General features: G+C 42.0%; 1 protein-coding gene across 3 annotated transcripts in view; it reads left to right on the top strand.

Moving 5' to 3' along the window:
• The window catches only part of ERC2 (ELKS/RAB6-interacting/CAST family member 2), an 801,227-nt gene that overhangs the window by 115,291 nt on the left and 662,368 nt on the right, over nt 1-23,568 (top strand). For all 3 annotated transcript variants that reach the window (XM_039482087.1, XM_039482086.1, XM_039482085.1), the window contains exon 3: nt 12,298-12,714. In XM_039482087.1, the coding sequence (XP_039338021.1) occupies nt 12,298-12,714 (417 nt within the window). The remainder of the gene's footprint in view (nt 1-12,297; nt 12,715-23,568) is intronic.

Raw genomic sequence — 23,568 nt, 5'->3', positions numbered from 1 at the left:
AGATGTTGAACAGTGTGGGTTAAAGAAGGCAGCCTTGCTGGACTCCAGTAGTGGTGCGAAACCACTCTCCTATTATCCCATTGACAAGCACTACACTGCTGGCATTGGCATACAGTTGTTTAATGGTAAGAATAAGATTACGACCAACATTGTACTTCTTCATGGTTGCCCAGAGAGCTTCGTGTCATACTCAAATGCCTTCTTGAAGTCAACAAAGACTTGGTCGATATCCTGCTGGTGTTGTAAGTACTTTTCACATAGAACACGAAGGTTGAAAATCTGTTCTGTGGTACTTCTTCAAGCATGAAAGCCAGCCTGTTCTTCAGCAATGATATTCTCCGCTTGTGGCTTCAATCTGTTCAATATGACTTTCAACATCACTTTGCTGGGATAGTCTGGTAATTTTGACACAATTGCAGGTTGCCTTTCTTTGGCAGAGTGATGATTAGTGACTGTGTCCACGTGGAGGGCCAGATCTTGCTGCAGATCTTGGTGAGTACATCTATTACTATTTCTATTCTGAATTTAATCAGTTCAGCTGGGATGTTTTCAATACTTGTAGCCTTTCTGTTCTTGAGTGATTTCACAGCTTCTCCACCTCTTCACGCGGTATTGGAAAGTCATCCTCCTCTGTTGAATCTGGGCTGTCTAGGACACTAGGATCGCTATTTGTCTGGTAGTTGTATAGATCAGAGCTGTAATTTGCCCACCTATTGATGATGTCCCTTTCTTCTGTAAGACTGTTCCCTTCTTTGTCTTGAATTAAGTTAGCTTTGGTCCATCTTTCATTCATCAGATCTTTTGCAACCTGGAAGGCTCATTTGCTATTTTTATTATTGATACACTCTTCAATTTTAGAGCATTGTTTTTCCACCTTGTCATGTTCTCTGTATGTATAAATATCTCCTGTCTGTGTGTTCCATTCTATGCATCCGAAGAAGTGAGCTGTAGCTCACGAAAGCTCATGCTAAAATAAATTTGTTAGTCTTTAAGGTGCCACAAGTACTCCTGTTCTTTTTGCGGATACAGACTAACACGGCTGCTACTATGAAACCCGTTTTTCAATCTGTATCTCCTTGGCCACCTTCATTCCTTTCTTGATATTTCTGCCAATTGCTCAGTATTTATCAGCTCCCTCAGTGCTGTTCTTGTCTCTCTTAAATTCTCTTGTAATGTCACACATTTGTAGTATTTCATTTGTGACTCATGGTTTTGTCTTCTTACGATGTTTCCCCAGGATGTCCATTGCAGCCTCATTCATTACAGTGTTGAAATCGTTGGTCACTGTTTCTCTGTCTTCCTCTAGAGCAAGCAGCGGGGCAAATTTTCTGCCGATCATTGCTTGGAATGACTCTGCAATGTTTTGATCTCTGAGTCTTTCTAAATCAAACTTGATTGTGGTGAACTTTGGCCTGATGGTTTTCCTTAGCTGAAGCCAAAAATTTAGCATCACAAGGTCGTGATCACTTCCAATATCAGCACCGGAGGTGCTCCTTGTTTTAGCTCTGTTAATCCCAGAACGAAATCAGTTTTGCACATGATGTAGTCAATCTGGCTGTGATGTAGACCATTAGGTGTGTGCCACATTAATTGTCTAGATGCTTTATGTGTTCCTAATGTTTGTGCAAGAACCAGATTATTATAGCTGGCAAACTCCAAAAGTCTCAATCCTCTCTCATTGGTTACCGCATTACAGAATGGGCCACAATAATCTAGCCAATCTGCCTGTGCATCAGTACCCACTTTAGCATTCCAATCTCACTGTACAATCAGGATATCTTTCTTGTGTACCTTATTGATGATGTCTTGGAACTGATTGTAAAAATCTTCAATTTGCTCATCTTCATAGTCTGTTGTAGGGGCGTAGACTTGTACCACTGTGATATTAAACAGTACTGCCTTTAGACGTATGGAAATAACCCTGCTGGATGTTGGGCGGCATCCTAATACTGAATTCTTGATATCTTTATGCACAAGAAATTCTACGCTATTGACATGTTTGTCCTCTCCACTGTAATAGAGTGGCCTCTCCAAAGTTCTTCTATCTGACCTTAGAGATTCCTAGGAGGTGCCAGGTGTATTGCTCCATTTTGTATGTGAGTTCTTTCAACCTCCCTATTTGTCTCAATGTCCTTACGTTCCGTGTGGCTATGATAATATCTCTTCCACGGATTCTCTTTGTTGGGGTTACACCAGTAGTATACTTGTTGCGTCCGCCTGGATGGCATGGTCATTATTTACCCAGGCTGCGACCAGTCCGGTATGGATATGGTTGACTTGCTCATCATATGGTGTATCTTTGACAAATTTCTAACCTGGCAGAGCCCATCCCTCTCCAGGCAGCCCCCTTTTAGTCACCTCTTATGACATGCAGGAGGACCAGTGGGCCTATTCTGTTCCTGGACCCACATTATAAATATAATATTATAGCAATATTATACTAAAATATGTACTGCTTTTAATGGTGTAAATAAGACTATGGAATATAATAGTTTTATAATTTATTGCCCTCATGATATAAGACATTACTGAAGTTGACTGTAAAACAGCTTTCAGGCTATTGAAGTCATTGGGAATCTCAGTATTGACCGCAGTGCAAACTAGATCAGAAACCCCTAGCATAATTCATTTTTAGGAGGCTGAGGATCATATGATACCATCTGCTGTAATTATAAGCTTCCTGGGAAAGTTACAGTCCATAATCTACATGTGAAATCATATTTTTATCCCTTTAGGTGGGTAATGGCTTTAGCCAGTTTATTGTTATTTTTTTAAAAAGTGGCAACAACTTTTTGAAAATTTCAGCTCACTTTATAAGAAATTTTAATTTGTTGGTTGTTAAAAGGGATTGTCAGAAATATTTGAATTATAAACAGTCCTTGAAAATTCTGTGAACATTTGCTCACACAGAACCAGTATTTACCTCCTCCCATTTGAGATTTCTGAGATGCTAATTCCACCTCTGAGTTTAATCTGCTTTTTCCCATTAGCACTTCTAATATATGACCTTAATGCAATAGCACGCTGGATTGTTGTTCATTGTAAATCTGTTGTACATCATATTTTCTTAAAGGAATAGTAATGCAGTAGGCAATCTTTCTGTCTGTCTGTGGTTTAACATGGAGTCAGCCTATTTATGCTAGCAAAAAAGTTATTTTTTGAGACTTGCATCATGTCTGTCAAGTGATTAGTAATAAGATGATGACAATTTGACTTCAGAGGATGGCTTAATGGAAGGAGTTGTAGTTGGTACTCCAAAGTATTTAATATTACATGTCCATGTCTTGAAAACTCCCAAGTGTTTGACTTAAAACAAACTTGTATTTAAGCAATAGGCCAAGGCAAGGGAGTGCCTTTTTGAGAGTGATTACGTGCCCACAGACTTGTTCTAAGGCATGAAGATGAAACCTGATTAACAGCTAACACCAGAAAAGAGCAAAAAGATCCCCAGAAATATGATGCCTTTTTTTCTTAGTTGGAAATGTTAGACTGGTAACACTAGAACAGAACCTACTTACAGAAAATGATGGAAATAATTTTTAATAATGGTTTTGGTTAACATGAGATAAGAGGTAGACCTTATCCAATTAAAAATATTAAGACAACATTTGTTTGATCTTGCTGGTAGAAAAACTGGCCGGTTTTGTCTTTTATATGAGACATAAAGTAGAGGTGCTGATCACTTAGAATTATTGAGCCATAGATGCACTTTTCACAATAATAGGGGTGTTAAACATTAATGTTCTGGCTAAATTCCAATGTGATTAACTAAAATTAGGTATCTTTCCTGACTTGTCCTAAACCATTATATAGTGTGCACTGTTCAGCACTTGTCATGTTTCAACCCCTGTAGATGACTGTACAGTGGCAGCATGGATAATGAGTTTCCTATATATGGTTTTCAGAACATCTGGGGAATCTTCAGGCAGTATGGTGGTGTGTAAAATAAGTAGCTATTACTATTATTATTTATTAAACAGCCAACTTATTATAATGGCTGTTGGAAACAAACAAACAAACAAAAAAGACAACCCTGCTATGTACATTGGAAGGTATTGCTTGATTTTTTTCTTTACTTAATACTAAATATGTTGTACTGCCATTTTGTGGCCTTGATCCTAAAAGGGGATCTGCCTCTGAATCTTAGTCCTCTCAGAGTCCATTTCAATTTTTTTAAAATTATGTAATTGACTCTTTCATCTGAACTTCCCAGTTTGTCTTGTCTTTGTGTGTACTCTCTAGATTTTAAGCTCTCTGAAGCAAAGGCTATTTTAAAATCTGTTTTATATACAGGGCCAAACATAATGTCGATTGACAAATATAATATAACAGATTCATATTAAGATATACCTGAATATACATTAAAGTTAAAATGAATTCTGTTAATAGATTAACAAATTGCTGAAAAAATATAAATTCGGTCTTTTGAAGACTGCCCACATTTTAAAGAGTAAATATGTATTTTTGAAAGATTTCATTGATCTCTAAATGTCATTTTTTTATCACATATCCAGCAAAAGTGCTTCAGCTGGTTATGAAGTACATAAAAGGTTAAGATGGACCCCCCCGCTCTGAATAATAATTTTCTTGTTTTCCCTATTATTCTTTTTAATTGGTGCTCTTTGATTTAACTGAGTTGTTCAACAGCAGTTTCTTCAGGTGGAGGAAGTTTTCCATTAAAACCCTATTTTATCCTCTCCTCTCAATTTAACAGAAAAGCTCCATTTGCCCTGGACTACCTCAGCCCACAAAAGAAATTTTTGAGAGGTTTGAAGGGGATCGGACAAGGCAATATAAAAGTAAAAATAAAGATTTTTGTTATTTGAATGGGACTTTTCTTGGTTCGTTAAGGCGAAAACTGCAGGAGTAATTCCAGTGAAGTCAGTAGGAGTAGAACTACTTCAAGCTGACAAGCAACAAACAGAAATCATGAAATTCCCTGTTAGAATGTCCAAAGCAATGCTTAATTTGTAATGAAAGTGGTGCCAGGGCTCAAGCAATTTTTTCTTGAGGCTATGAACTGTCAAGTCTAGAGGTGAGCCCTGGCGCAAATTAAGCACTGGTCCAAAGCAACCTTAACTCTGCTCCTTGTATCATGCCTTGTTCCACATATGGGGAAAATGTTGTTGTGAATAGTTCAGCAAGGGAGCCCATAAAATTTTACCTGTTTAGCTTTTGATAAGCCCCAGAGCTGGAATGAGAGGTTGTAAAATCTAAACAAAAATGCTTTATTTAATCAGCCTAATCCATCTATCAACCAACCACTGTGGTATCCAGGCATGAAATAAACCATATCTAGAGTATTAATCATAAGTATAGCTAAGGAGGGGGGTCAGTGCTATTTGGCAAATTAAACTTAAACTAAGCTGCACATCCCTGGAAGTGTTTGCACTTTGTTCATAAAAACTAGAGCTGGTTAGAAAATGGGAAAATAAAAACCTGAAAATTTTTGAGTATTCCTTTTGAAAAGCAATGTTCAGAAATTTCCAATCAGCTCTAAGAAAACTGTACTGAGTATATTGCTAGTACAGCACAATGTTCAGCTTGTATAATCTGAAATTTAGGAATGTGTGTAGGTATCTCTTCTGCAGAAATAATATTGAAAATACTTGGCACATTGTAAAAGCAAACATTTTTTATTTCAGAAGTATATTTACAATATCCAGGTTTCAGTAATCTTTTGCAGGACTGCTTTAGCAGGACCCAGATAGGGAGGTAAACCCCATTAGAAGCAGGAGAGACTTTTAGCTAGGGGTTTCCAGGAGTCTCCTCCAGCACCTCAGTGGAACTGCAGATTGATTCTCTTCCTCAGATACAGAGTTGGGGGAGCAGATTGGAAACTTGCTTTCTTGAAGGCCAGAAAGGGATGGGAAGGGTTTAATTGTAATTTTCATCCTAAACTGTTCATTAACAATGCTTTTTGTCATGTGGTTTTTCCTTGTTCTTTGAAGAAGCTTGAGTGCTTTGGAATGTCCTTAATATTCTGGGCAAACGTTGACTGCTGTGATAAAATAACTCCTGGGAATCCTGCTCTCTGACTTCAGAAGGCTGACGGGAGTAACTGCAAGATTCAGATTCTGAGCATCTTTTTGTAGACAACAGGCATTTGGAATCTGAATCCAAATGGGATTGATTATGTTGACTTTAAGGTTGTGAGAAAATCATGTCAGGATTAAGGTTTAGTTAAGAGAGACTAATATCCTAGAAAGCGTCCCTAAAGCAGTGCTAAGCACTTCTGTTCTGAAGGAGAACAGATAAGGTTAAGCATGGCAAAGAAGTAAAATGAGAGAGGCATCTTTGTAGATTAAAAAAAAAAGGAGTAAGTTTTATTTTGTTTTTTGTTTCCCTTCCACCCATCCAACCACCATATATTGGTGGTGGTGGTATTATTTATTTGTATTACTGCAGTGCCTGGTAGGGGTCCTAGTAGACCAGGACCCCACTTGGTAGGCACTGTATAAACAGAGAATAAAAATATGGTCCCTGCCCTGGATGTTGTTACTTTAATAGCTGAAGGAAAAAATTTAAAACATGGATACCTAACATTTAGAAGTGCTGAGCACCTGCAGTCTAAACTCAAGCTACTTTTAGTTAGATACTTAATGTTAGACAGGAAAATTTGAAAATTTTAATTAGTGTGCCTATATTAATCTAATTCTGACTCTTGGACTCTGTTATTTATAATGTTTTTGTTTCTACCTATTTATATAATTTACTAACCTTAGTCAGTTAGGGCCACATTCTCCCATCCTTACTCACAGTGGAAGCACCTTACTCTTCAAATAGTCCTCAGGAGAGTAAAGTACTATTCAGTGAGTTAAGGTTGGAGAATTTTGCTTCTTGAAAAAAATGCGTATCCTAGAAATGTTTGCCTTCGAAATCATGCTGTATTTTTCCAAAGGTACAAGAAAGAAGGAAGACTACTTGTTTAAAAACATACCCCTAGAAACCACACCTTGTTGCAGTCTGAAGGCACCTATGGCACCAGTATTTTGTTATAATATGTTGGTGGTGATGATGATGATCGTTTTAATGATACACATTCTTTGTGCAAAGCTATTCTGGGATCTGAGGAACTGCCTGGCTGCTGGCCATTTGTTTATATTTTGGTGCATGTATGTGTACTTGCTGTTGACATTTTGTTTGATATTTCAATTTTATAAATGTCCTTTTCTCCCAGTGTATTTTATAACATCCGAAAGTAGTCGTTCTCAGCAAACATTCCTCTTACTGCAACTGGCTGGTTTCAGAATCATTTATATTGCCTGAGTAAGGACCACAGGATTTAGTCCATGAGTATTGGACTGATTCCACCAGGAAGAGGAAAAATATTGGTTAACCAATTCTGAGAGAATATGGATAAAAAAGATTTTACTAAGAGGATTCTACAAGGTCCTGTGATATGCTGATGACTTCTTGCATGATGCTGCATGCCCGGAGTTCCTATTGATAAAATGGGAATTGAAGGAGCATATTACTTCACAGGAGATGCTCCAAACCAGAGCTGTTTGAAAACCTAATAATATTATTTGACAAATAACAGTAATTATTCATTGAATAGAGTATTCAACCAGATCTGTTCAGAAAAAAGATCACGTTTAGGAGCAGGATGAATTCAAAAGTACTAAAATTAGTTCACTGACCATGAAAGAAGTAGATCATGCTGGAGAAATTCCACATAAGAAACCTGGAGGGATATTTCAGACTTGTATCAATGGATTTTATATGCAAAGAATGCTCCAAATTGATATTCTCCCATGCTTTAGGGATTGGCTACAATACCCTAGATATCTATTACGAACAATATAGCGTATGGAAAGGGGCCAAAACCAATCTGACAGCAAGAGATTATAGTAAAGTTTTGGAAAAGGAACTATCACTTCTCTAGACAGTGTATAGTGAGACTGGGTGCAGTGCATTAGGAAGTAATACAGTTTAACTGTGGCTGGATTTATAAAAGGACTGAATAATTTTCTTAACAATAATAAGATTTGCTATTATGTCCCCTAAAGTAAGAAAGAAACCAAATCCCATGGTTCAGGATGCAAGCTGGTCACCTAAGGGGTCAGAAGATAATTTTTCCACTATGTGCAGCATTGTGCACTTGGTCAGCTGTGTAATAGGATTTTTTCACCTTCCTTTGAAGTATCACTGCTGGAGGCGGGATACTGGACTTGATGGACCAATGGTTTGATACCAACTGGCAAATTTTATATTTCTGTGCCCTAAAACGCAGGGCATTATATATAGGGCAACTTTATTCCATTTCCTTTCACACTGCAAAGAGATAATATGATAGTGCAAGATGGCCTTTGAGGTGTCCCATAACATCAAAATATTAGCTGCAGATGGTGTTTTTTAGAGGGTTGTGTGTGTGTGTGCGTGTGAATGTAGAAACACACAAAAATCCTACATTCTAGGTCAGGCATTTTCAGAGTTGGGGGCTTCACCCTACAGATGCGGCCTGCCCAAACAAAATGATAAAAACTCCTGTCACTTTTATGTACAATAAGAAAATTCAATGAGCTGTGTTAGGCTTTAGCTGGACCTGATTTGTGATATCTTTCTCATGCATCCATCAGGGCTGCAGGGACAAAGCAGGGTTTCCCCTTCAGTGAGACCACCATGACAAGTGAGAAAAGGCATTTGCATGGCATTGTTATAGCTGGCGTCATAAGATATTTACATGCCAGATGTGCTAAAGATTCATATTTCCCTTCATACTTCAACCACCATTCCAAAGGACATGTGTCCATGCTGATGACAGGTTCTGCTCGATAGCCATCCAAAGCAGTGTGGATCAACGCATGTTCATTTTCATCATCTGAATCAGATGCCACCAGCAGAAGGTTGATTTTCTCTTTTGGTGGTTTGGGTTCTGAATTTCCGCATCATAGTGTAGTTCTTTTAAAACTTCTGAAATCGTGTGCCACACTTCATCCCTCTCAGATTTTAGAAGGCACTTCTGATTCTTAAACCTTGGGTCTAGTGCTGTAGCTATTTTTAGAAATCTCACATTGGTACCTTCTTTGTTTTTTGTCAAATCTGCAGTGAAAGTGTTCTTAAAAGGAACAACATTTGCTGGATCATTATCTGAGACTGCTAAACATGACATATATGGCAGATTGAGTGTAAGACAGAGCAGGAGGCATACAATTCTCCCCCAAGGAATTCAGTCATAAATTTAATTAATGCAATATTTTTTTAAATGAGCATCATCAGCATGGAAGCATGTCCTCTGTAATGGTGGCCAAAGTGTGATGGGGCAAACAAATGTTTAGCATATCTGGCATGTAAATACCTTGCAATGCCGGCAACAAAAGTGCCATGTGAGAGGGTTGCCAGGTGTCTGGTTTTTGACCGGAACTCCCAGTTGAAAAGGGAACCTGGCAGCTCCGGTCAGCACTGCTGATTGGGCCATTAAAATTCTGGGTGGCAGTGCAGCAGGGCTCAGGCAGGCTTCTTGCCTGCTGTGGCTCCGCGTAGCTCCCAGAAGCAGTGGCATGCCCCCTCTCCGGCTCCTACATGTAGGGGCAGCTGGGAGGGCTCTGCACTCTGCCCCCCACCCCAAGCGCCAGTTCTGCAGCTCCCATTGGCCGGGAACCATGGCCAATGGGAACTGTGGGGGTAATGCCTGCAGACAGGACAGCGCGCAGAGCTGCCTGGCCTCGCCTCTGTGTAGGAGCCGGGGGGAAGGGGGCATGCCACTGCTTCCAGGAGCTGCATGAGCGAAGTGCCACCCAGAGCCAGCATCCCTGACCCCCTCTCGCACCCCAACCCTCTGCCCTAGCTCTGATCCCCTCTGAAGCCCTTGGTCCCAGCCCAGAGCACCCTCCTGTGCCCTAAATCCCTCATTCCCGGCCCCACACCAGAGCCCGCAGCTGGAGTCCACCTCCCCTACCTCCACAGCTCCCCTACCCCCTCAACTGCTAGAAGAAGGCCTCATCCTCTGTGATTGAACTAACCTCCTTATCTCTAGCCTGATTCTTGCTTGCATATTTATACCTGCCTCTGGAAATTTCCACTACATGCATCCGACAAAGTGGGTATTCACCCACAAAAGCTCATGCTCCAATACATCTGTTAGTCTATAAGGTGCCACAGGACTCTTTGCTGCTTTCACTTTCAGGTGACATACTAAATAAGAAGTGGCTGTCATTTTCTCCTGTAAATGTAAACAAATTTTTTTGTCTTATTCCTTGGCTGACCAAGAAGTAGGACTGAGTGGACTTGTAGGTTGTAAAGTTTTACATTGTTTTGGTTTTGAGTGCAGTTATGTAACAAAAAAAATCTACATTTGTAAGTTGCGCTTTCATGATAAAGAGGGTACGTCTTCACTACCCGCCGTACCGGCAGGTAGTAATCGATTTCTCGGGGATCGATATATCGCGTCTCATCTAGCCGCGATATATCGATCCCCGAACGCGCTCCTGTCGACTCCGGAACTCCACCAACCCGAACGGCGGTAGCGGAGTCGACATGGGGAGCTGCGGACATCAATCCCGCGCCGTGAGGACGGTAGGTAATTCGATATAAGAGACTTCGACTTCAGCTACGTTATTCACGTAGCTGAAGTTGTGTATCTTAGAACGATTTTCCCCCGTAGTGTAGACCAGCCCAGAGATTGCACTACAGTGCTTATATGAGGTGAATTGAAAAATACTATTTCTTTTATCATTTACAGTGCAAATATTTGTAATAAAAATAATATAAAGCGAGCACTGTGCACTTTGTATTCTGTGTTGTAATTGAAATCAATATAATTGAAAATGCTGAAAAACATCCACAATATTTAATAAATTTCAATTGGTATTCTATTGCTTAACAGTGCGATTAAAATTGCAATTAATCATGATTATTTTTTTTCGAGTTTATCATGTGAGTTAACTGCGATTAATCGACAGCCCTACTTATCAGTGATTTTATATGAGAAGTTAAGGAGCTTCAGAAAGTGCATTAGGATTAAAATATATGGTTCCATGTTTCCAAATTATCAGAATCTCACTGATATGTTTGCTGAGATTGAAAAGCTTTTGTTTTGGACCATATGACTATCTAAAAGTTTATATGTTTATGAAGGTTAGTACATTGTTTAGACAATTTCATGAATATAGGAGAATTATTAACTGCTGTGAAAACTGCAAATAACAATATAATCTGAAGTTATACCATAAACTAAAATAATTTGGGACAATTACTTGTGGCCAAATCTAGTCTTCATTTAGGCAAATCTCCTACTGACTCTGCCTTCAGTAAGGACTGCAAGGTTTGGCTATCAGTGAATAGAAAACTACTTGATTCAGGCAGAGTATGGGAGGTACAAAATACTTAAGGACAATCTGCAGTGTAGAAATATATGGTAATCTAGAAGGAAACAAGTCGTCTTTATTCAGTGATGGAATTACAACTTTTAGAACACTAATAAATCCATTTGTAATATATCCACTGGCTAGAGTATGTCATAGCTTTAGACTGATATGTTTAAATTCTTATAAAGTTGTCAGTGCTATACAGTATAACACAATAAAATGATTTTTTTCTGTTGAAAGTGTCCCTGCCTGCAGGTACTTTATGTTGACTTCAGTTCTTTCTGTTGAATATTCTTTGCTTGCATTTGACCTTTCTTTATGTTGATTTTGCTTCATTTTTTCATTTACCATGCTGTTCAGTTTTTGGATGCCAGGAGAACAAAGGTTTGTCCTCTTTTGCAGTCAATTTGTTTTGCAAAATTCAGTATTTCTTATCATTTGTTCTATTTTTGTTTGTTTGAGATGCAGTAATCCTGTTTACTAAAGTTGTTCATTTATTTATTTATTTTTGCGAATAAAGCTATTAATTTTTATTTATGGTGATGACTATGATTTGCATTATAGCATGAACAGTACCATTGGAAAAAAGTGGAAGGCAGAATTACTTCTAGTGTATGAAACAACTTAGAAAACAAGGAATACTGTGTCTTCAAGCTTTATAGGCACAAAATGTACTAGTGGTTGTGTCGCTTTGAGATTTTTGCAACAGTTCACTTTCTCTTCATTGCCTAGGTTTATTAAGCATTAATTTTACCTGTAACTGACACTATTTTGTGTTTGTGTTTCCATCCATGTTTTATATTTTTCCAGTAGCAGTTGAAAACCTTCATTACAAGTATTTTGTCACAGATGCATTTGACATTTTTATAGGCCACTTGGTAGAATCATCACTGAGTCTATTAACTTTTGTACCTTTACCTACCAATAGTTTAACAGAAGAAAAACTACATTTAGATCCTTAATTTAACTTATTTTTTTTGTATTATAGCATTTGCAACTGACCATCCAGGCACTTCAAGATGAGCTTCGAACTCAGAGAGACCTTAATCATCTTCTTCAACAAGAAAGTGGAAACCGAGGAACTGAGCATTTTACTATTGAGCTTACAGAGGAGAATTTTCGAAGACTTCAGGCAGAACATGATAGACAGGCTAAAGAGCTCTTTCTCTTGAGAAAAACTCTAGAAGAAATGGAGTTGAGAATTGAAACACAAAAGCAAACACTAAATGCCAGAGATGAATCAATAAAAAAGCTTCTAGAAATGTTGCAAAGTAAAGGTTTGCCATCCAAAGGAATGGAAGATGACCACGAAAGAGCTCGAAGGATGGCCGAGGCTGAATCTCAGGTTAATCATTTAGAAGTGATTTTAGACCAGAAGGAGAAGGAAAACATACATCTTAGAGAGGTAAGAAAAGCACCTTCCTCTTAAATCTTTTCAGATAAAAGTACATTTTCCTAATTTTGAAAATATATTTTATACTACTTTGAAACTTGAAACTGGAATCTATTTTCTTTTTGACTTTTCTTAACTCAAAAAAGATTGAAACATTTAATTTCAAATTCTTCCAATCCACAAACACATAAACATAAGGAATTACATGGACTCTGGAAACAGGTATAAGAAAATAAATTAGATCACATTTTGGGTTTTCCCACTTTGATAGTGTCCCTTTAACCACCAAGATACATTTCCTTTGAAAAGTCAAACTTATGCAGCTATTGAGGAGAGAATGAATAGCTACTGATATTGAAAATTAAATTAGGAAGAGTTGACAAAAATGGAGTAAAATGGTGCAAGCTTATTTTTTTTCTCTTTGACTGTCTTGTGCTTGGCATTAACACATGCAGGTTTCTGCTTCTGATGTTAGACTGGGGGTTGAATCAGCCAAAGATCTGTGGCAGATCATAGCATTGCATGTTGAATGTGAGGTGGTGGGAACTGGCTGGTACAGCAAATGTCTTAGAGTGGCAAAATGGTACATTTATCCAGAAAGGTTGGAACCACTCATCTAAATTCATTAAGGAGTACACATAGTTTCTGATCAGAAGTACTTATTGTCCTTGTCATGGAGTAATTGTTTATGTTTACAGTTTCTTCAGTACTGGGAGAGAACAGCAGGAAGAAATATTTTTAAAGCATTCCTTACATTTTCTTTTTTCTTTCTAACTTCAACAGCCTAGCAGCTTTCCTCAGCGCTGTCCCTACACAGCTGTACGAACACAGCTGTAACTCCCAGCGCTGCAACTCTCAAGTGTAGCCAAGCCCTCAGTTTGTCTGTAAAAAGAAATGACTCTAGTTTTCACCAGCCCTGAAACCAAGCTGAACTCAATTCTGCAGTTCAAAAAAGTTTGTTAATTTGTAAATCTTTGTATGACTCTGAAGTTACTAGTCTTAGGTGAAATATTAAGGACATCCCTAGTCTGGTGGTATTTGACCCATCTGAAGCCCAGAAGTACTGGCAATCTCACAACACTTGTTCTTTTTTTTCTAGCCCATTTTTATTTCTTTCTTTGCAATACCCTGCTTTTTCAGGGAGGAAGAGTAAAGTTTTGTTCTCTAGGCATTGTGGGTCATAAAGCCTGTACCCTGAAAACCTTTCTCAGGCAAAACTCTCACTAAAAAGAAAAGTTATCCATTAGTAGGGTCTGAAGTCAATGGGATATTAAAGGAATTGCACCTGCTTGCATCAGCACTGAATTTGGCTCGTAGTCTGCTAGAGTGAAGCGTCTGTGTTGTACTCTCTAGGGCCTTGTCTACACTACAGGACTATTTCGAATCTACTTAAGTCGAATTTGTGTATCCGACCTTATGAAGTCGAATTTGTGTATCCATACTAAATACACTAATTCGAACTTCTGAGTCCACATTAACGGGGCCGGCGTCGACTTTCGAAGCGGTGCACTGTGGGAAGCTATCCCACAGTTCCCGCAGTCCCCGCTGCCCATTGGAATGCTGGGTAGAGCTCGCAATGCCTGCTGGGGGAAAAAATGTGTCGAGGGCGGTTTTGGGATACTGTCGTCATTGAACCGTCAATCACGCCCTCCCTGAAAGCGCCCGGGAAATCTGATCGCGCCCTTCTCTGGTCGGTTACAGCGCAGACGCCACAGCACTGCGAGCATGGAGCCCGCTGCGATCATCGCTGCACTTATGGCCGTTGTCAACTCCTCGCACCTTATCGTCCACCTTTTCCACAGTCAGATGCTGAGAAATCGGGCGAGGAGGCTCCGGCAGCACGGTGAGGAGAGTGGCGCAGACCTCTCAGAAAGCAGGGTATGCCGCGCCGTGGAGATCATGGTGGCAATGGGTCAAGTTCATGGTGTGGAACGGCGATTTTGGGCCCGGGAAACAAGCACGGACTGGTGGGACCGCATAGTGCTGCAGGTCTGGGATGAAACAGAGTGGCTGCGAAACTTCAGGATGCGTAAGGGCACTTTCCTTGAACTCTGTGACTTGCTGTCCCCTGCCCTGAAGCGCCAGGACACACGGATGCGAGCAGCCCTGAGTGTGCAGAAGCGAGTGGCCATAGCCCTCTGGAAACTTGCCACGCCAAACAGCTACCGGTCAGTAGCGAACCACTTTGGCATGGGCAAATCTACCGTGGGGGTTGCTGTGATTCAAGTAGCCCACGCAATCGTTGAGCAACTGCTCTCAAAGGTAGTGACTCTCGGAAACATCCAGGTCATCATAGATGGCTTCGCCGCGATGGGATTCCCAAACTGCGCTGGGGCTATAGATGGGACTCACATCCCTATCCTGGCACCAGCCCACCAGGCCAGTGAGTACATTAACCGAAAGGGCTACTTTTCAATGGTGCTGCAAGCACTGGTGGACCATAGGGGACGTTTTACCAACATCTTCGTTGGGTGGGCGGGCAAGGTTCATGACGCGCGTGTGTTCAGGAACTCTGGTCTCTTCAAACGCCTCCAGGCAGGTACTTTCTTCCCGGACCACAAAATAATGGTTGGGGATGTGCAGATGCCTACAGTGATCCTCGGGGACCCGGCCTACCCGCTAATGCCCTGGCTCATGAAGCCCTATACAGGCGCCTTGGACAGTGAGAAGGAACTCTTCAACTACCGGCTGAGCAAGTGCAGAATGGTCGTGGAGTGTGCTTTCGGACGTCTCAAGGGGAGATGGCGGAGCTTACTGACTCGCTCGGACATCAGCGAAAAGAATATCCCCGTAGTTATTGCTGCTTGCTGTGTGCTCCACAATCTGTGTGAGAGCAAGGGCGAGACCTTTTTGGCCGGATGGGAGGTTGAGGCAAATCGCCTGGCTGCTGTTTACGATCAGCCAGACACCCGTGCCGAGAGAATATCCCAGCGGGAAGCGCTGTGCATCCGGGAGGCTTTGAAAGCTAGTTTCCTCGCAGAGCAGGGTAACCTGTGACTGTCCACTTGATTTTAAGAGAGCCTGATCATGGGCCTGTGTCTGTATGTGTCGAGTTAGATCTGAGCTCACAAACCCGGTTCTCCAAGTTTCCCCCACTTCCAAAGCACGTTTTAAAACTAATGAAATGTAACAGTAATTAATAATAAATCTTTCGTTGACTTTGCATTTCTGTTCCTGGGTTGAAACATGGAAGCATACTGTGCTGGGTTCAGTGTGCACTGATGTACAGACCGCTTGTCCAATACAGGACGGACAGCCTCCTGCTCCTACATAGGTCTGTGGGGTGGGGGACGGTTTACAGTGATTGTGCATGTAGGGGTGGGTTTGCAGGAATGGGTGGGTTTGCAGGAAGGGGCGAGGGGTGCCGTCTTTGGATAGGGGTTTGCATGATGGCTGTGGGCTGTGGGGTTGGGCGTTGGAAGGGGTGAGGGGTGTGGGGGAAGGGTGAGTATCTGTCCCTGGATGAGGGCTCTTTTTGGGGCTCAGGGCAGCGGAGAGGCTCGTGGCTACGGTCGAAGTGCATGGTAAGGGAAGCCTGCCTTTACATTCGGGGATGGCAGGCGCCAGGACCCTGGACAAGCATACACATCAACGAATGACCCGGGGCAGCATACACCACACAGACTGACCCTGGTGCCTAGTGACTGCAGTCTGTGTGTGCCCTGCAGTTGACCCTGCCCCCAAGTCTGTACCCTGGTAATGTGGGCTATGCACTGCAATTGAAAATCGCCCCCCCCTACACACAAAGTCTTCTGACACGAGAAACGTGACGGAAACAGAGAGTAACAGCAAACCGCTTTTAATAATGTTATACACAGTGGGGGGTTGAAACTTGGATTTGGGACTGGGTGATCCTGTAAGGGAAGAACTTCTACAAATTTAGAGCGCGAGAGGTGTCTTGTACATTAGTGCTCTGCTGCGGTGCAGTGACAGTTCTCACGGCCCCTACCGCCCCTCCTTCTTGTAACTTTGGGTGAGGGGGGGACAGGACTTCTTGGCGTTGGAGGGCGGTTGCAGATGCAGTGCAGGGGGGCTCTCTCCTCCTGCCTGCGGTCCTGCAGAACATCTACAAGGTGCCGGAGCGTGTCCGTTTGCTCCCTCATTAGACCAAGCAGCGTTTGAGTCGCCTGCTGGTCTTCCTGCCGCCACCTATCCTCCCGTTCGATGTGTGTGCGATGCTGCTGACACAGGGTCTCCCTCCACTGTCTCTGCTCTGCCGCCTCTGCTCTGGAGCAGGCCATCAGTTCCTGGAACATCTCGTCCCTAGTCTTTTTCTTTCACCGTCTAATCTGAGCCAGCCTCTGCGAGGGGGATGCCGGGGCAGTCCGGGAAAGAGCCGAAGCTGTGTGATGCGAAAAAGTAAGTGATTTCCTTGAACAGATACATGTTTGCGAACAGTGAACACAGTCTAGTCAGTTTCTGTGAACAAGACCATACAGGGCACCTAGTCTCACGAGATCTCAGGACAAGTTTGAGATTTCGGAATACGCTTTCAGTGGTTGCGGTCTTGCACAGGAGTGACGCCAAGCGGGTAGGGACAGCTGAATCCGTCTAGCAGCCAGTCCTGGTAAGCCTTACAGTAGAGTCTGCTTAACAGTTAATGGATAGCTGTGCCCTCCCGCTAAAGGCAATCTGGAAAGCATAAAGTCTGAGCCTTTTCCAGCCCCTCCCGGCAGTGCACGGGAAAGATCACTGTATGCTTTTCCTCTGTGGCCTCCAACACGTGGCTGTTAAGCGAGGGTCATTCTTATGCAAAGTAAAAGTCTACCATTCACAATAGTAACAGTACACTAATTGCCCTAATTAGATGCAGCACTTCCAGAACGACATTACCCTGAGGCGTGTCACTCGGAGTCAGAGAGAGCGGATGCTAAGAGAAGCCCTGCACAGACCAGGACCATATGCAGCAATGCTGGTGGAGGCGATGGTTCCTATGTACATTAGGATGTCCTGGCGCGGAAGAGTGTGCTTCCACGGAGCACCCAACAAGGCACCTCTCCCCAGGAACCTCCTGCGGAGGCTTTTCGAGCACCTCTTTGAGAGCTTTGTTGAACTGTCCCAAGAGGATTATTGTTCAATCCCTATATGTGTGGACCTACTTTTTATATAGTTTTACATTGAAAAATTTTTATATAGTATTTCTATTTTTTCTATGCCTATTTTATAAAAAATAAATGTTTACACGTCTATAGCACTTACCGCCTGATCCTTCCCCTGATTCTGAGTCCGGGTTAATGGCAGGGGAGGGTTGGTAGGGGATCTCTGTGAGGGTGATGAAGAGATCCTGGCTGTCAGGGAAAGCGGGAGTGGGTTCGCTGTTGCCTGCGCCGTCCTCCAAAGACCATTCCTCATCTTCCCCATCGGCGAACATCGAGGAGGAACTGTCCCGGTACACTATTCCGTCCTCGGAGTCCACCGTCACTGGTGGGGCAGTGGTGGCAGACCCACCTAGAATGGCATGCAGTGCCTCGTAGAAGCAGCATGTCTGGGGCTTGGCTCCGGAGCGTCCGTTTGCCGCTCTGACTTTTTGATACCCTTGTCTTAGGTCCTTCACTTTCACGCGGCACTGCATCGCATCCCGGCTGTATCCTTTGTCTTTCATGACTTTCGAGACCTTCTCAAAGGTCTTTGCATTCCGCTTGCTGGAGCGCAGCTCCGAGAGCACAGACTCCTCGCCCCACACAGCGATCAGATCCATGACTTCCCGGTCAGTCCATGCTGGGGACCTCTTTCTATTCTGGGATTGCCCGGACTCCTCTGCTGGAGAGCTCTGCATCGTTGCAGGTGCTGCGGAGCTCGCCCCGATGTCCAACCAGGACGTCAGATTCAAAGTGCCCAGACAGGAAAATGAATTCAAATTTTCCCGGGTCATTTCCTGTGTGGCTGGCCAGAGAATCCAAGCTCGGACTGCTGTCCAGAGCGTCAACAGAGTGGTGCAGTGTGGGATAGCTCCCGGAGCTACTAAGTTCGATTAGCATCCACACCAAGCCTAATTCGAGCTAGCCATGTCGAATTTAGCGTTACTCCACCTGTCGGGGTGGAGTACCAAATTCGAACTAAAGAGCCCTCTAGTTCGAATTAAATGGCTTCCTGGTGTGGACGGTTGAGCGGTTAGTTCGAAATAACGCTGCTAAATTCGACTTAAAGTCCAAGTGTAGACCAGGCCTAGGCTATTAATCTAGCTTCCTGGTTTTGACCTGCTCCTGTCAGAATGACCTGTGCTGTTTATTTTAGGGTTAAATTATTTATTCAGTTTTCATTGGCACTGTTTGTATCATGGAGCGTAGTATCAGTGTTGTTTAGGTCTGTGAGTAAAGCTATATAGGAATGGAATGTGTTTTACTTTCAAGTTTGATACACTGCTTTGTGATGGGAGATGGTGTTTGTTGCTTTGATTGAAATAAGGTAGTATCTTTTTTCCATTTTTAAAAAAATATTTATTAGCAAAGGGAATTGATCTAATTCTACTCTGAAGTCATTGATGGGAGAGTTCTTGTGAACCTGCGTTATTTGTTTGAGTAACTGGAAGTGCATGTGAGGTTTTTGTCCATTTAGTATAGTCTTCCAGTACTGTTTTGTGTGGAAGAACTTTGGAGTTTTTATGGAAAATATTTTTGGAAGCAGTTTGAAACTGATATGTTATGAAACCAGTGTACAGTAACTCCTCACTTAAAGTTGTTCCAGTTAACATTGTTACGTTGCTGATCAATTAGGGAACATGCTCATTTAAAGTTGTGTAATGCTCCCTTCTAATGTCTTTTGGCAGCCACCTGCTTTGTCCACTGCTTGCAGGAAGAGCAGCCCGTTGCAGCTAGCTGGTAGGGGCTTGGAACCAGGGTGAACCAGCAGCCCGCCTATCAGCTCCCCCTATCAGCTCTGCGCACCCCTAAGTTTCCTGTGCAGCAGCTGCCCAGCAGGCTAGCCATTGCAGCTGTCCCTCCCCCCACTGCCATGTGCTGCTCCTGCCCTCTGCCTTTGAGCTGCTCCCTGAGACTCCTGCTTGCTGTGCAGGGGGGAGGGAAGGAAGAGGGGGGCTAATGTCAGAGTGTCCCCCTCCCTCCTGCTCCTGTACCCCACTTACCCCATCTTCCATAGAGCGGGGGGGGGGCGAACGACACACATCAGGCTCAAGACGGAGGGAGCTTGCAGCAGCTGGGGTCTCAGCAAACTGATCTGATTAACAAGGCAGTATACTTAAAGGGGAAATGTGCATATGTTCCTCCATTTCTGCTGGCTTCTGGAGTCAGAGAGTTAACTCTTGAGGACTCAGCCAATTCTAGTTCATCATTTAGCAGTAAGAGAAATATTCCACCTTCTGACTCCTCCACCTCAACCAATCTTCACAATCATCATCACTGTGTACAAGTATTAAATTGTTTGTTTAAAATTTATACTCTGTGTGTGTGTGTGTGTGTGTGTCTGTCGTCTTTTGTCTGGTGAAAAAAATTTCCCTGGAACCTAACCACCTCATTTACATTAATTCTTATGGGAAAATTGGATTCGCTTAACATCATTTCACTTAGTCGTATTTTTCAGGAACATAACTACAACGTTAAGTGAGAAGTTACTGTATGTATAATTTATGATATGTTTACATTTTAATCTCTCTAAAAAGTTTGGGGACTTCAACTAAAATATAATAATTACTGTCTTTTACAGGTTGATCTGTAGATGTTTTGTCCCTAGGAATGGTATTTTCTTTTGGAGGCCATTTTGTATACAGCATCAATCTAACCATTAAAAGTTTTTTGTTTTTTTTTTTAAATTAATATTTACTTCTGCTGTTTGACTGCTTGTTGTTGCACCTGGGCCAAATTAAAGACGAGTGAGCCTCTCCACAGCAACAGGTGAAGTCAGACTTGCAATCATGTGCTTTCTGGTACTATTTAATCTTTTCACTGCTAGTTTCTGCACTAGTCTCCATGTGACAGAAGAATGGCGTGTTTAAAGAGAATCTCAATTTCATATGATGTCAACACCCTTCCTTTAGCTTTCCTTTAACTATACGTGACATAAATACAATATGATCTTCAATGTTTGTTTTAATCATGATGACTATTCTGGTGTGCCTTAAACACTCCAGCAGCTGCTGTTACATGTTGATGATAGAGGTGCAATTCTGCCTCAGAGATGTGCCCCCTGTTTCCCTTAACTGCATCTGTGATATTTCTTTTACATCTTGTGGCAAATTGCCGGTACTGTTATGCTGGGTCTCACGCTTTCTCTTCTTTGGGGAAGGTTCAGGGCGCCATTGCTTGCCTCTGAACCGGTATTTTTAATTACCCCACTAATGTCCTTGAGGAGTGGAGTGGAGAGGGAGGGACCTGGGCCCGCCCTCTTCTCCAGGTCCCAACCCAGGGGCCCTGAGGTGAGTGGTGAACCACTTGTACTGGTGGTTCCTTCCCCTGGGTTACTTCCCTCTCCTGCCCTTCAGCATGTGGAGGGGCTTCTTGCCTTCCTTCTACACAAGCCAGGTGCCCCTTACCTAGGGTTTTTGGACTTCTCAGCCCACCGCAGCACTCTTCCAAACTTTCCTTTTGTCTCTCTTCAAAACTGTTCTCTGCTTCAACTCCTTCAAACCACTCTCTGCTCCAACCAAACCTTCCTGCTCCAACAACCCATACTGTCTGACCTGAAGCAGGGGTTTATATCATGTGACTCACTGCTGGTGCTCTAATTGGCTTCAGGTGCTCTAATTGGCTTCAGGTGCTCTAGTTAATCTATAGCAAACCTTCCACCCCTTGCAGGGAATAAGGCTCCCTGCTAACACTCTCCTGCTGCCCTCTCGCCATGCTGTATCACAATCTGTAACAATGATAATAATGTCATCCCTTTTTAGCTCCAGTAGAGAAGTAGTATTTGGTATCTGGTGGGTAGTTTCTGTTAGGAGAAGAAATTTATGATGGGAATCAGGTATTTCTTTTGATGCAATCCTGTTTTATTTTCAAGGAATGTAAACAAGTCCTGTTTCCCTGGACACAGTAGTTAATAATCAGACAACAAGAGGCAATATCCTTTATCACAATTCCAAGTCTCTTTTCAGCCAACACTGCACCCAAAATACTATCTCTTGGCTTTCTCTAAGGCTCACATTACAAGTGCTGCTTTTGTTGTCTCCTTGGCTTTTTTGGTCCTCTCTGCTTCCTTTCTGATGCCTCTGACTGTTTTCTATCTTGTAGACACACATAGCTCCAACAAGCAATACACAGAACTCTGTGTTTGCATTCAGACCCCAGGGAAAACCTCTCAGACCACATGGCTCAACTCCTATTCTGGATTTGCCATTCTAATCTGGAATTTGGCCAGTGTTTTGTATTGTTCCAGCTATAGCTAAATGAAAGGCATTAACTGCTCCCTCATTGAGGCAGAATGGATGGCTATCATGAAACTACCCATTAATCAAAAAAACACTCTCTGAGAGCTATCCAGACTCCAGCATAACAATAATTAAAACTGGTATCTTCTTTAAAAAGAAGATAAAAAAATCATACTCATTACAGTTTTAGACATTGACTGCTGATACAGATCTCTCCTGTCCAACTCTGTAGACAGCTGAAGGAGGACTTTGGACCCAGAAATGTAAAAATCATTCAGTCGATGTCTTACAGTGATACTGGTAAATACAATATCTGTTTTATGCAGTTTTCCATTTTGAATCCCTTTCATATCTTGACACTGTAATTGCCACTAAAATGTTAATGTTGAAAAATATCATTAAGTCAAGGTGACCAACTTACTTAATTTGGGTGTGGGAAAAACTTGGACAAAATAAGTGAAATCCAAGACCTTATCCAGCCTCAACATTACATTTGTAACTGATGAGAATTAATTTTCAGTTCTTTTTTTCTTCTGATACACTCCATTGTTGGGTCTTAATATACAAACAATTTTCAGTTGGGTGTTTTAAGTCCCCAAAATTTAAATAGGCCTAATTAAATTTTGGGGACTTAAAACACCCAACTGAAAATTGTTTGTATATTAAGACCCAACAATGGAGTGTATCAGAAGAAAAAAAGAGAACTGAAAATTAATTCTCATCAGTTACAAATTAGTTACACCCAAACCTTTGAGATCTTAACCGAATCTAGCCTGCTTATATTTTAAGGTTCACTGAGTGCCAGTAAAATAAAGGGTAAAAACAGGTTGTCTCTGTAAAATCCTAAAAATATACATACTTTCTTGAACCTTTTGAAATTCTCTTCTCCTAACTCAACCAGATAATTCTCCTTTTATAATCTGTGTGCTGCCTCTTAAAATAAAGTTCAGGTGTAGCTCTGACTTGATCTCAGTTCAGACCAAAAGAATGCTGAAAGCTGAGATTTTTGGGATTTATTAAATTGTAGGTCTCTATAGCAAGGCACAGTAGGACTATAAGTAGCAGGATAGATAGATAATTTGCTTCCCACACAAGGCTAAGAGATTTGGAAGAAGCAGGAGCTCTCTTGGTCATTGTATTGAAAGGACCTGAAGCTATATATATGGGTAAGAATCTGGAAGAGGCACTTTGTTACTCTGAGGAAAATCCTTTTTGGACTTACTGGTTTTTGGAACTTTTGCTGCCATTGGGATTTTGTATTGGGAACCCAGAATTGGAGATAGTCTTGGAAGAAGGTAAAGACAGTGGTCTTGGGTGCAGAACAAGTGTGGGCTTGAGGCCTGGAGTAGGCATCTTCTTACTTTTTTGGGGCCCAAGGCTGGAACTTCTGAGTAAGGGAGGCCAGAAACTCATTTTCACATATAAACTCTACTCCATGCCTCTGGGGCAAGCTGAATGCATCTTCCCCAGTGAGAAACCTGTGAACTAGGTAAAGAGCAGAGAAGGTTTGGCCTTGATTTGAGACTTATGATTTTGTCTGTCATTATCTT

This window comes from Mauremys reevesii, linkage group 7 (assembly GCF_016161935.1).
Source record: "Mauremys reevesii isolate NIE-2019 linkage group 7, ASM1616193v1, whole genome shotgun sequence".
Taxonomy (NCBI): domain Eukaryota; kingdom Metazoa; phylum Chordata; order Testudines; family Geoemydidae; genus Mauremys; species Mauremys reevesii.
This window is presented reverse-complemented; position numbering and strand designations above follow the sequence as displayed.